This window comes from Gallus gallus, chromosome 2, assembly GCF_016699485.2.
Source record: "Gallus gallus isolate bGalGal1 chromosome 2, bGalGal1.mat.broiler.GRCg7b, whole genome shotgun sequence".
Classification (NCBI taxonomy): domain Eukaryota; kingdom Metazoa; phylum Chordata; class Aves; order Galliformes; family Phasianidae; genus Gallus; species Gallus gallus.
In genome coordinates, this window is record NC_052533.1 from 5,557,760 (window position 1) to 5,572,159 (window position 14,400).

At 42.0% G+C, this 14,400-nt stretch overlaps 1 protein-coding gene across 6 annotated transcripts in view; it reads left to right on the top strand.

Moving 5' to 3' along the window:
* SCN5A (sodium voltage-gated channel alpha subunit 5) overlaps positions 1–14,400 on the top strand; it is a 205,374-nt gene that overhangs the window by 124,661 nt on the left and 66,313 nt on the right. For all 6 annotated transcript variants that reach the window (NM_001318446.3, XM_040675933.2, XM_040675923.2 and 3 more), the window contains one exon: positions 11,640–12,110. In NM_001318446.3, the coding sequence (NP_001305375.3) occupies positions 11,640–12,110 (471 nt within the window). The remainder of the gene's footprint in view (positions 1–11,639; positions 12,111–14,400) is intronic.

Here is a 14,400-nt window from a genome sequence, read left to right on the forward strand (position 1 = left end):
TGTGACAGATTAAGGAGTGCCCATTCCAGGCTGGGAGGTATAAGAGTGCTTTGTTCATGAGAGGTGAGGGAAATGCACCTGGGAACAGATGGAGGAAAAACTGCTTTCCAAATGTTGTCCTAAAAAGTAATCTGCTTCCTAATGTCACTACAGATTTATGAGTTTGTGCATCCTGCCATAGGCTCAGTTGTTTATTCTGAAGAGCTGAGTCTTGGCACTTGGTGACTAAATCTGAGCAAGCATCTTGTATTAGGGGACAAGTGTGTTCTGTTCCTGTTTTAAAGGTACCATTTGGTGTCCATGCTGAATAAGTACTAAAATCTGCCAACTTTTTCCTTGAATCATCTATCCATAGAAAGGTAGATATTTTTAAGTATTAATAGCTAAACTCCTAATAAAAAATTATTGTACGTCTTCTACTTCTGATACAGTTCAAAGGAGGCTGAAAACAAAAACTGGACCACGGCTTTCTTTTCATCTATGAAGTAAGGAATTCCCCAGAAAAATAACACATACCAAATTTATTGTGTCTTATGACAAATGTTGGCCTTTGGTGGGGGTTTTTATTAATAGAATGTTAAGCTATTGTGTCTTGACCAATAAGGAGCCACTGAGATGCATCACAGAACAATAATATCTCTTAACACTAGGGCTGTTCCACGGGTATATACATAAGGAAATATGAAACTATATCCTATTCACCTTCACAAATGGGAGATTTATTAGAAATATGGAGGAAGAAAAATGCTAATGCAGTGTTCAAAAAACCTGCCCCTTGGAAACCAGCTTTATGCTTTTTGTACCATTTGTCTTTTCAGGTCAAATATCTTGACTGCATGATATGAAGCACTGAAACAATATTTTTAATATTATCCAAACTTAATATTATTCCTTAATTTTATTCCGACCTTTATGATTCTATAATAGGACTCACCGTACACGTCTTTGAGTGTTCATGTTTTTGTATATTTTGTTTGTGAAGATGGTGCTAGTGAAATGTCTGCTGAGATATAGATTAGTCTGGTGATTGAAGAGGACCTGAGTTTTGAAATATATATAATATAATATAAATAAATATAGCAGGTATCAGTAGGATAAAGTACTGCCTGTTTTTGTACTGTCTGCGCTTGGCTAATTACATAAGTAGGGTTTTGTCAGTGTTTAAGTTCTCGCTAATAGAAGAGTAGTTATTAAAAACCTAGAAGACATTGAGTCAAATTTAGTTGGACAAGAGTGTGCAAAGGTAGGTACAACCCAATCTGTCTCTTTTTATTAATATCACTGTTGTCTGGATGTCATTGAAAGGGTAATGACAATAGAGTTCCTCCTTGCATGCACTGAGGCAAGGGCAAGGTTTTGATGTTAAAATAGACCAAGTGGTACAAATTTAATACGTTATTAATTACTCATCACATCTTATGCTTTTGTTAAAATAGTCAGTTAAAAACATCGATTGTTTCTCCCCACCAGTGAGCAGTTCTTTCTAACAGCTGCCTCTAGAAATAGCTTGTTAGAAGTGATGTGTGAAACAATCAGGTTGTCATGACAGAGTTACTCTTCTTAGGAAGTGTATGATATTTAAAAGGGACTGAATTTGATCTTTTCCATGTGCAGTGTATGTTTCTCCAGTTAGTACTTTAATGGCAAGTGGATTGTTGTCCAGTCTTCTCAGGAAATGAGTACATGCTAATTGATTTTAGGGCTCTGACTGAAGTATACTGTTAAAAATATTGATATTTTCCATTCTGAATTTTTGTGGAGATGAAAAACACCCTTATATATTTGTCTTTAGGGATGGAGGCACCATCATTTGTAGCAACTGTTGAAGAGCTAAAGTCATCCTCGTGCTACAAACTCCTTCATATGGCTGTTTCTTCCACGCAGACTTCTGGGTCCCTTCTCCTCTCCTGTAACCTCTTATCCCACATTTAGCTGTGCTGCCATCCCGTTTCTGGGAGCTTCAGTACGGACTAAATGCCTGCTGATGTCTCTGTGTTTGAAAACCAGGCAGGTGGCTGCATCTATAAACTGGCCAGGTCTTCTCTGTCTTGGTTAGCACATTCCTTGCCTGCTGTGCCAGCTGGTGCAGAGGCACTCATGGGGCAGCCTTGGTGGGCAGCAGCACAAAGCAGTCCTGCCTCACGCAGATGGGGCCAGGAGGTGGCTGCTTCCCTCAGGGCTGCGGAACAGCTCTTGACTTGTCTTTATTTACTACAGCAGATGCAATTTTTAGCTCCCCAAACAGGCTGTCTGCCTAGCTCTCATTCCTCTCTTCTCTTTAGCAGACTGGCAGTGAGCATAAACTCTTAAAAGTGCTCTTATGGTCAACTCACACCGTTGGCTTTCTCATTGCTTTCCAGTTTTATGTCCATCTTGCATTAAAAAAAGGCTTTTGAGTGGCCTCAGTGGCTGAGATTTCAGCCAGGCGCACAGAATGCAATTAATAAATAAAATCACTTTCAAATTTCCACATCAGCAAAATACTTTTTGTATTTCCTGACACAAGAAGAAGCTCGTTGAGGATGAGGTCATCATGTCTGGAAAGAACAGTTTGCTTTGATCGTGTGGTGGAACACAGACTTGATTTGAAGGGTGCAGGCAGCCAGTCCTCCACAAAGTGCTTTATTTATGTTTTTCGGGTTGTTTTTTTTGTAATACTTCTCTGCAAAGTACAGCTCAGAGCTAGCTTTATCCTGTGGGGATCCTCTCTGGGAAGAAAGGACATGCATTGCCTTTCCTTCCTTGCAAAAGATCAAGGATATCTCATTCCCTGGGGCTTCAACAAGAACTAAGAAATGCAGGGGACAGGCTGTGGACCAAGGCCACTGCTGGCAGGCAGGAGGAGATGATGGCACAGCAAATGGGGCACGTTTTAGGACAACAACAAGGAATGCACATCAGCACCCTTCTGCCCTCCCTGCTATTTGCTGATGTAGGGTGGCTCTACTTTTGGATATGTAACTGGCACTACCAAGCTCCCCTGCCCACTGCTTTGAAGGCAGGAGATTCCAGAATGCCAAATTACTAATAAAAATCATAACCCTCCTGGCTGGGAGGCAGCTCTGTCTCTATTATGCCCTCCCAGGAATCTGTACTTGCAAAATGAAAAATCAAATCCTCCTTAGACCCCAAAATTCACTAAATCACAGCATCACAGAATTGTAGGGGGTGGAAGGGACCTCTGGAGATTATCCAGTCCAACTGCTAAAGCAGTTCCCTCCAGTAGATTGCACAGGAAAGTGTCCAGGCGAGTTTTGAATATCTCCAGAAAGGAGACATCTTTTTCACACTTCACTTCATAGGAAAGTGTAATATCAAGATTATAATGTCAAGCCTGAGAAACAGTCTAGAAGATAACATTTTAAAGGAAATTGCTCCCCTCCTTGTTTAAATAAAAGCCAATAATTATTATTTCTTGACTCTCTGATTTAATTTCCTAGTTCCTGGGCCTACCCTCATATTGCTTTTACTTTGGTGTAATACAGTGGCTCCAGGGAAGTCATTCCGTCGTGTAGCCGTTATCACTGGCTTTTTCTGTCTGCTATTCTACTGCCAGCTCTGCTTTTCTCCCTTTGGTTCTCCATGACTTACCTTTTCCCAGATGTATTCTGCCGTGTTTGAATGGGAATTACCTTTTTTGTTGAACTCCATTCTTCCAGTGCAGAACATTTCACTTTGTACTGAGAATCACAGAATTGCAGAATCCTTGGAGTTGGAAGGGACCTTTAAAGTTCATATCGTCCAACTCCCTTGCAATGAACAGGGACATACACAGCTAAATCGAGTTGCCCAGGGCCTGATCCATCCTCTCCTTGAAAGTCTCCAGGGACAGGGTATCAATACATCTCTGGGCAAACCGTTCCAGTGCCTCACCATCCTTACTATAGAAGACTTTTCCTTATATCTAACCTACATCTACCTCTTTAAGCTTGAAAGCATTTCCCCTTAGCTCAAAAGTAGCTGTAGTCTCATGACGTGTAGTCATTAAACTTCCTCTGACTTCCTTAAGGCTTTGGAGTACGTCGAGCCTTTAACATCTTGGCCATAGTTCACAGAATTGTAGAACAACGGAATATCCTCAGTTGGGAGGGACTCATAAGGATTGTCAAGCCCAACTCCAGTTGTCATTCTGGGAGAAGTTTGCGACAGGGCCGTTTTATAGCACTTTTTGTTTGCTTGGACTGGTTTGAGAAGTCCTCAGCAGCCCTGGTGGAGCTTTTTCTATGCTGGTGAACTAGTGCAGTTGTGATATGTGATGAAAAATCTGTGGGAATTTGTTTTATGCTGTAGCTTTTGCAGTGGATGAGAAATTATCTGTCTTCACTCAGCTTTACCAAATCAGACTTGGAGGCGGATATTTTCAGATCAAGGGGCACATGGTTTCCAGAGATTTGTCTTTGAGATTTGTAGGGCCTTACCTTCAAAAAACACTGGGAGTTTGTCAGTGAAGAAGACCTCTAACTTTAATTCGTTAATTCCTGACTGGTGCTTGGAGTGATGAGGTTTGGTGCAGATTTATACCCACGTGAGTGGTTAGCAGATAAAAAAGATGTGGAGACATAGGAAATCATTCCTCCCCACTCTGAGGTGCATTCCCATCTTGAGGGTCAGTAGGTCTGGATGGCAGTTAGAGCAGTTTTTATGTGGTGGCCTTTGCCTGTTGCTGCTCTCAGATGTACCTGCATCGAGTCTGATATGCCCTTGTGTCTACTAGGCTTTATATCTACACTGAAAACAAGGAGGGATTAATGGCAGTTTACAACGACCTCAGAAAACTCTTATGTGACACAAAGGTGCTGTGGAGTGTAATTAATGGGCCTAATCTACACTTCCATTACTCAAGCAGATTTATTCCCATGTAAAGTGTTGAGAACAGCACTGAGGATTCTGACCAATTAATTATACATACTCCTTCAAGCCTTAAGAGGAATAGGGTGGCCGTTCTCTCCACCCATGCAAACACCATTGAACATGGGTGAGCACAGCTGCCATCCAGCATTGCTGCTCTCTCTCGTACCACTTAAAGGCAATCAGGCATAAAAGAGGCCACTGGCACTGCTGGGAAATACAGTGTCATTACCCCAAATGGAAGATAGTCAGCAAAACTTCTATTAGCCTTACGGTAAATACCACCAAAATGGTGATGAGCTGGGAGAAACCATTCATCTCACCCAATTTCTAGAGTCCACCATGCAGGTAGCTACACCCATATCAACCACCCTTCATATTCTTCACAGTCAGTGAGGAGCAAAGGCACTTCTGCCCCTACCTGTGCAGATGTCAGTTTTACACTGAGACACACTGAGCACATGCTTGTTTAATTGTATGGACTGGAAGCAGCTTGCCTGTAAGCCTTTGACAGGCACGTGTGACTACCAGCTGTGAGCACCTCTGTTCATTGCTGGGTAATTGGACCAGATTTAAGGGTCCCTTCCAACTCAGTGATCCTACGCTTCTTTATTCTGTGAAATCCATATCCTCATGTCCATGTATTTTCCTGGCTGATCTTGGGCATGAAACAAAAGGAGATCCATTCTTATCCAACAGTGTTGTCTCCTGCCTGCCCCCAGCCAGAAGGGCCTCGTGCCATACTTGTGGTATCACGATCATTTTGACAACAAGGAACTAAGATATCACAGGCCAAGGATTATGAATTGAATGCGGGATAAAGAGAAACTGGTCTGGGAGGATATAAGCTTCTTATCCAGCACAAAGAGCTGAAATAATAGAAAGTGGAATATAGAAAATAACTGATCATGTAAATTGCTTTTTGCAGATGTATTCTCTCTTTGATAAACTTTGCTCTAGGATGAAAAAGTACAAAAGATTGGAAAATGTACTTCCAATGAAATAAATAATCCTCCAGTAGCATGGAGGTGGACTAGATGACCTATTGCTGTGGGTCTCTGGGTTAAGCTTAGATCTCATACTTGCTTGATGCAGAAAAAGGCCCTTTATGAGCAATTTTCTTTTGCATCTTCTTGGATTTTACTACAGTGGACAAAATAAAGTAATTGGGACATACTGTACAAGGCTTGCTAAGATCTCCAAAGGGAGAACAGCATCTTCCTTACCTGTACTGACGAAAGAGCAGTGCAAATGTCCACTGCCATCAGGAAACAAGCAGGAAGGAATTTAATCAGTTTTTCATATTGGTCACAAAATGTCTGGAGCACTTCTTGCTGGTTTGTGCCAACAGACACTGCTGGAGAAGTGGTTTTGGGTAGGTTGAAGTGTGCAGGTGATATTGTATCCAAGAGATGTACCAGATGAGTAGTCATGAGGTATCCCGTTGGATACCTGACCATGCTGCTCTGCTCAGGCATTTCCATGCAGCTGAGTGACAGCAGTGACAATATACTGCCACAGGGATACAATTTGTTTTAAATGTTTTTTGTTGTTGTTGTTTTAAATGACAGAATTCACTGTTTCAGCGTGTTCTCTGCTGTGGACCTTGCTGTCATAGAAGAAAATGCTTATCTGGTTTTTCTTCCACATGGAAGCACACTCAGGTGATGTTGGTTCGCATAACTGCCCTCAGCTGTCCTCTCTATCCTCCATCTCTTGCAGTGGAGAAAACAATACACATTTTCAGTCTGAGTACATCCAGGTTTTTAGAGGGTGCTGTGGGCTTACAAATAAAGAAGATGCGGTGGGCATGGTGGTGATGGGTTGATGGGCTAGATGATCTTTGTAGTCTTTTCCAACCTTAATGGTTCCATGATTCTAAGAATTGCTCTTGAGAGCAGTTCCTGGACTACTCTAATTTGTGAATCTCCCCCACTGCAAAGGTCCCATCCCCTATCTCTGGCTCCAGCCTGCTGGGATCTGTTCAGTGTGATCCAGGCAGATGAGGTCCAGGCAGATCTGGCTGTAGTTGCTGCACAGTGTAAAAGTTTGGTTAAGCCTCATGCACAGGAAAGGACTGAGGTTTGAAAATGAAGCTGCCTCATTTTGTTGGCAGTGTGCGTCAGGAAAGATCTCATTACAGAAGAAGCTGGGAAGGTGAGCTCCTATCAGACCCCTGCAATCAAACAAGACCATCAGCTGAAGGCCTTGCCTTGGAGATGGTTTAACCCTACCATTAGATTTGTGCAGGTGCAACATTGTTCCTGATCCTAGTTTAATGAGAAAAAGAATGATTTTAAATCTGTGAAGTGGCCTTAGTCTTAGCAGTGATATTTCAGCCCGTATTCAGTGCAGCACTGAGCAAGGTACCAAATGCTCTCTGTCTCAGTGATCCCAGTCAGAGTGCAGGGCAGTGAATACATTGCTGAATCAATACACAGGAGCGCAGGGGATTGCAGGGGCTGCACTTTGTTTGACTGAATGGTAGATGGAAGGTTAAATACATAAAGATTTACAACCTTCCATTTTTGCCAAGTGAAGGTAAATACAAGAAAGGGAGAAAAATGAGGCAGTAGTCACACACTTTTGCTCCGGCATCAGACTTTGCATACGGATGTTTTTAAAGTGGGTTTGATCAGAAGGTGTCACCTGAAATTAAGCTGCATTGGTGAAGTCGCCGTCCCTGGAGGTGTTGAGGAACCATGGAGGTGAGGCACTGAGGGACGTGATCAGTGGGAATGGTGGGGGTGGGTTGACAGTTGGATTGGATGATCTTAGAGGTCTTTTCCAACCTTCATGATTCTATGATGCTATGAAAACTCCTCCAGAGGTACTTCTCAGGGAAGTACCCAACACTAGGCTGGATGAATTTGATCCTTTGCATCCTATAATGGCATAACCAGAGCCTCTAGCATTGGAAAGGCATTTAAAGTGCCCATGAAAGCATGATCTATTTACTGCCATTAGGGTAAATGCTTAACATTGTTATGCTAAAGGATTTGGGGTTTCTTTGAGTGTATGTGTCATTTGATTCCTAACCTCAAAGTGGCCAAAAAAGTGACCTGCTTTCAGAGTCTGGATTTTTGTTATCACTGGAAAGAAGATCCTTTTTTAAGGGGATCTTGATGGATGCACAAATCTACCATTGCTTTTGAAAACTAGATTTGTCTTTAGTTTGCTTTTACTTAAACTGAAAGCATTGCGTTAGCAACCAGGAAGACTGGATATTATTAGTAACCTTTTACAGAAAATATGATGTGTCATGGGTTGAGCATGTATTTTTCTAGAAAATGCGGCATGCAGTGAAATGGGAATAAGTAAACATAAAGTGCTTATGCAGCAGTTTACTCTGTTTGAACACCCTGCAATACACCTCCGAGGTTACCTGCTCATAAAGGAAAGAGGGAGTGATTTGAGATTTATTTTTGGCTGAAAGCATGAAGTGCAAATAGCTCTGTGCAAAATGTCAGCTGCGTTTCTGGGAAGCACACGGCACTGCCTTGATAATCCATGGTAAATAACAACAGTAAGTATGCTACCACCTATTTTATATATACCTGCAAGTGTATCTGAATAGAGTAGCGTAACTGTAGTTGAACACTGGAAATAAATACGGAAAAGCAAAACGAGTCATTTCAAAAAAGTTATTCTGCACACAGTAGAACTAAGGATAGGATGAAATTCAGTTTCAGATTTCAATATTTGGGTGCTTGTGTGGAGTTTTTATGTCTGAGGAAGGGATCTCAGCTCCCATAACAATCTGTGGAGATATGGGACTTGGCCCAGTTTTGTGTGGCACCGCTGGGGATGCTGTAGAGTATCCAGACTGGCCTCCAACTAGATGCAGTTCTCTCATTAAAATTATGTAACATCAGCCCAAGTTACCATATGCATAAGTTGCCTTGGGATGACTTGGGCATGCTAGGGTCAGTTGACACTAAACTAGTTGTCAGCTATTTAGTTGACACTAAATACCTACATACAGGCAACGTGCAGCCCCTAATGTGGTCACCTCTGTTTGGTGAGGCTCTGTTGACTATTCTGTGAACCTTTCTTGATTGAAATGGAGCTTAGGTGCCCCATTAGACCACCAAGCTTTGGTGCTGGAGCCTGAAGGCAATTCGTGTCCTTGAACATCTTTAGTCTGGTGTCTGCTGTGACACCCCAGTATGCCTGCTTGGATGACAGATGCAGCTTTCGGAGTATATTCATCTCTTGTAGGTATATTCTGAATGTCTCAGATGGCGTCAGACATCAGTATACACCTTTATTAAAATAACTGAATTGAAACTATACTGTCCAGAAGACTTCAGTTCAGCGTTTCTCAGTCTCCTGTCTTCCCACTCCTTCACACCTCACTAAGTTGCTGCTGGGAAGAAGATACATGTGTGGCTTGTTCTAAGCTCTGTCTACATTAATGGCCTGGATATTGCCTCTGCCCAAGGGCTCATTTCCAGGATATTTGTTACAAACTGGTTATCTCTGAGACCTCATATAACTCTATCAGAATTGCTTGAAAATGGATGAAATGATTGTGCCAGTCACTCATTTGTTGATGGGATCCTGCTGCTTGGCATTATAGCCAATAGCCAGCACCCTGGTTCTCAACAGCCCATTGGAGAGCATTGCTTACAATACATCCGAATGGATATGAGATGAAATCCTGATTTGTACCAGACAACAGTGGTGATTAAGAGGAGATCCATGCAAGCTGTCAGCAACACTCCAATGTGATGGACCAACTAAGAAACAATTAGCTTTAATCTCACTTTACTTTTGATCAGGGCTGTACTCAGAAAGGCATTACTTTATTCCGTAGTTCATAATGGACATGGGCATCTGCAGCGCTGCTGACTGCTTTCATTTGTAATCACAGTGATTGCAATGAGTACGTTACGAAACAGTCCTGACAGGACACTTCAAGTAAGGTGTCACTGGAGTGATTAAGACCAGGCTTGTCTGCAAAATTCCAGCTCACGTATTCCAAGTATTTGAAAGAAAGGGTTGGAAGGGGACAGCAAAAGCTTGTGGCTGTTTGGTAAGGCCCAGATAAATAGAAGTACTTTTTATACTGCATATGGCAGGCTAGCAGACTTTATCAATTTAAAACATACTAAGATAGTCAGGGGACTTGCAAGTAATTCTGGTGGCATTAAGAGATCACAGAAAGAATACCTTCACAAATATCCCTTTTGTTGCTACAACAGCAGAAGGGCTGCAATGCTGTGCACTCCCTTGCAGTGCTACAGACATCCATCAGCCTTGCTCAGGCAGCAGCTGAGTTGATAGCAGGCAGTTTGGTACTCCGTTATTTAGAGTGAATATATTTTAGCTGATATTGGTTTGAGTCAGCTCTGCGTCATCCCATCATCCTAGACATCTCTCTTCAGTGTGAGCTTCTCACCCGTGTAGTCTGGAAGCTGTACTTCATTCTCTTGGATCACAAGCAGGAATATTGACCCATGTGCAGCAGCTGGTAATCAGCCTGAAGAATGTATTACTGGGGATGGCCTTCAAGAGAAAACTGGTTTTATTTATTGGATTTAAATGTATTTATTAGGAAAAAAAAAAAAAAAACACTTTAGAAGGTAAAAAGAACTGTAAATCATCAGAAATGTTCCTGAAACGTGTAGTTGTATCTAATCTTGGAATTCACTGCAAGCAGAGGTAGGCAGTTATGAAGTTACAGGAGCAAGAGGAAGCCAGTTTATGGTCTCTGGTTCAATTTACTGTACGTGTGGATATCTTCAGATGGTATTTTACTGATTATAGAGTCATAGAATTGTTTGAGTTAGAAGGGACCCATAAAGGCCATCTGGTCCAATTCCTCTGGAATGAACAGGGACACCCACAGCTCCATCAGGTGCTCAGAGCCCTGTCCAACCTGACCTTGGGTGTCTCCAAGGACAAAACATCCACCACCTCTCTGGGCAACCTGTGCCAGTGCCTCACCGTCCTTATGGTAAAAATCTTTTCCCTTATGTCCAATCTAAATCTCTTAGTAGCAGCATTTCCATGACCAAGCCTGCTTGCAGAATGAGCCTTTTTCAATTTCAGCCACATTAATTCTGGCTGTGTTGGCTTCTTTTTGTCTGCAGGGCAAATGTTTTGAAACTGTACATTCTCTTAGGTATTAATTCACAGTTGCAAGAGGTTTTCTTCAAGGCCAAGAGGCTGTTCAAATCAAGAGTATCCATGAAAATACATAACATGTTTTAAACATTTTCCAAATGTATTATTAGGGTGAAGTGCCATGCATATGTGTACCATTATATCACTGTGATATAGAAATAATAATATTCACAGTGAGTAAAAATCAAAAGAGTCCTGAGAACATTCCTCCTATCATTTTTGTACATGTAAGCAGTACTTTTCTGGATGTCAGTAATTGTTGCTATTAGCGATTTTCTCCAGCATGTAGTATTAGCAATGAAAGGACGTTCATGATACCACCAGTTATGAGAATATTTACATTAGATATCTTCCAGTGAAAATTTCATCCTGTATTCTGTTTCTGAGCTTTACCTTTTTCATCTTTTTGGATACTGGAGAGAAAGAGGGAATATCAATGTGTTTAATTGTCCGTGCCAAACTTCTCCACCTGAAATTAATGTTTTTGGAGAAGTCTGCAGAGCTTTATTTCTACTGAAACCACCTGTAATTAGGGGCAATTCCACAAATGCTGGTGATGTTAATGCAGCACAGATAAGACTCAAACCCTCCCTCATCCAAGACCAAACATTTACCCTCCACCTTTCAGGGTCACTGATTTCCTTTCAACTTTGTTTCAGGTGCTCAACCTGTTCCTTGCCTTGCTGCTCAGCTCTTTCAGTGCTGACAACCTTTCGGCACCAGACGAGGATGGAGAGATGAACAACCTGCAGCTTGCCTTTGCTCGGATCAACAGGGGTCTTCAGTATGTGAAACACACCACGTGGGATTTTTGCTGCAACGTCCTCCGGCATCCCAAGACAACAGCTGAGAAGAAGGCAATGATGAAGCTTGCTGCCCAGAATACAGGTGCCCTTAACAATTGTGTCAACAGCCACCCAACTGCTGAGCTTGGCAAAGAGATGGAGAATCACAAAGAGAACCACACAGAGGATGGGACGAATAAAAATGTGGAGAAACACCTGGGAATTACAGACAACGATGACTTTATGACCAATCCTGACCTATCAATTTGTGTTCCTATTGCTGTGGGAGAGTCTGATATCGAGGAGGAAGATGAGGAGCAAAGCACGTTTACAGAAATGGAGCAGGTAGGCAACTACAGTGTTTTTTTAGTTACATCTTACATGTAAGATTTCCTTAGTTCCCACCCTTTATGTGGATCCATGGCTCATGATGCAATTGTGTTATGGCCTTATCCTGCCTTTGATATGTTAGTAACTTCAGAATAAGTTACACCTGCATATCCAAGAGCAAAACTCAGTCTCCAATAAGAGACATTTCCTTTCTCTGTGTTCTTTGTGCTTGTCTAGGCTAATTCTTCTAACAAGAGCAATTAAACCATTTCTCACACAGGAGCCTGTTTTTTCCTTTCAGCTGAATCATGGGAATTGTGCAGAACAAGTCTCAGGTTGTCTATGATAGGGAATTTTCTCAGTGTGCTTTACTGGGGAGTAGCTTGGTTGTATTTGTGTAACAGGAGTCGAGGGGTGGGTAATTCTTTTAAATAAAACTAGGTAGATGCTGATGTGACAGAGTGTGACAGAGAAAGTGAGAAGATAGGAAATGTATGCAGTTAGGCAGGAAAAACAGTTATTTGCCTGTTCTTTGCTGTGGCATTTCAGATTGTATTATTCCCAAGGGCACTCAGTAGTAATGGCTGAAAAGTTCTGTGTGCTTTGAAGTATTGGTGAAAAATGGAGAAACATCTTTATGGGAGTTGTTTTCTTTGCATCCTCCCCCTCTTCCCTTCTTAACAACTGCAGCTCTTGGCTCCACGTACCAGATCTAGTTAATGTTTTCCATTCCCTTCAGCCTCCATTCAGCATCCTCTAATGCCAGTGGATTGAGTTGTCAGGAGGGATCCTCGATCTCCAAGTTGAGTAAAAGCAAGATCTGAAGAAAAAGAGTCCTTAGAGAAGGGCTGTTCTAAAAAAAAAGTCCCTAAGGAATGACTCAGTGCCAGGAAGATAGACACAAATTGGCTGTTAACCATTAATTTTCACTGTGGAAGTCTTTTCAGTGCTGCTGCTCACTGGCTGGTCTTAGGCATTGACCAGCCCATGGGGAGCTGGAAGGGCAGGGGGTCAGAGAAGTGCCCCATTGTCTGAACAAACATCTAGAGTGCAAGAAAAGAGGTGAGAAATTTTGGCAAACACTTTTAGGGAATAATTCATATCATTCTAAAGAATATATTTCTGGAAATGATCTGTGTTGGAGGCATAGCTGTTATGTCGTTTGGGCTTTTCGTGGGGCAACTGTGTTCGTGGGGCAACTCAGTGATAAAGCTCTAGGGAGGTCCTGTCCATTGCTTCCCTCTTGTAGCTGAACATAAAACAGGAATATGTAAAAACATTTTGGGCGTAAGGCTGACTAGAGATAATACCTGTTTTTTCTCCAAAGACTTTTGCTACTCCCAGCCTTGCGTACGTTAAACTTACAAGCAGAGTAACTTGAAAAGTGAAGTTTGAATATGATAGATTGCCTTAGCGTGAGGCGATCTGCCAATACTACACAGTATAAATGTATAATATTGTATAAATGAGTTTAATTCTGAAGACTTTTTCTCTTTTTTTTGGCATTTTTTTATGCTCACTTTTCTTCTACACCCACTACGCATGACAGAGGATCAGTCTTAAAAATTCTTAGCTTCTTCCTCCAGAATGCAGAGTAAAAGTTTGTTAAAACTTTACATATGAGTGCCCAGGAGGCCTGGAAGTGCATTTGTGTATGCGTGTGTACATATGTATGTTTCAGTGCTGTATTCCCCCTTCCTCAAGATAAAAAGCGCTGTTCACAGTTGCAAGCAAACAGCAGCATGAAGCATGGAGGGTTTGGGAATTTTACAGTCTATGGTATTTTAAAAATAGAGAAATGTGGATTTCTATTTAGCTGCATGGTGTGTCCATGTGGGTGCTGGCATGTGTGTTTGCAGGTTGGGCAAGTGGAAATCCATTTTATGCTGTCCAGTAAGTAAATGTGAGCTTTAGTAAGATCTGTTAGACATTTGAGAGAAATAATCGATATATGAAAAGTATTCTAATGCAGTGGAGCATTGTAAATGGTAAACAGGAAGGGGAGCGGCTGTTTACAAGGGTGGACAGTGATAGGACAAGGGGGAATGGTTTTAAACTGGGACAGGGGAGGTTTAGGTTAGATATTAGGAGGAAGATTTTCATGCAGTGGGTGGTGACGCACTGGAACAGGTTGCCCAAGGAGGCTGTGGATGCCCCATCCCTGGAGGTATTTAAGGCCAGGCTGGATGTGGCTCTGGGCAGCCTGGTCTGGTGGTTGGCAACCCTGCACATAGCAGGGGGTTGAAACTGGATGATCATTGTGGCCCTTTTCAACCCAGGCCATTTTATGATTCTATGATTGTAA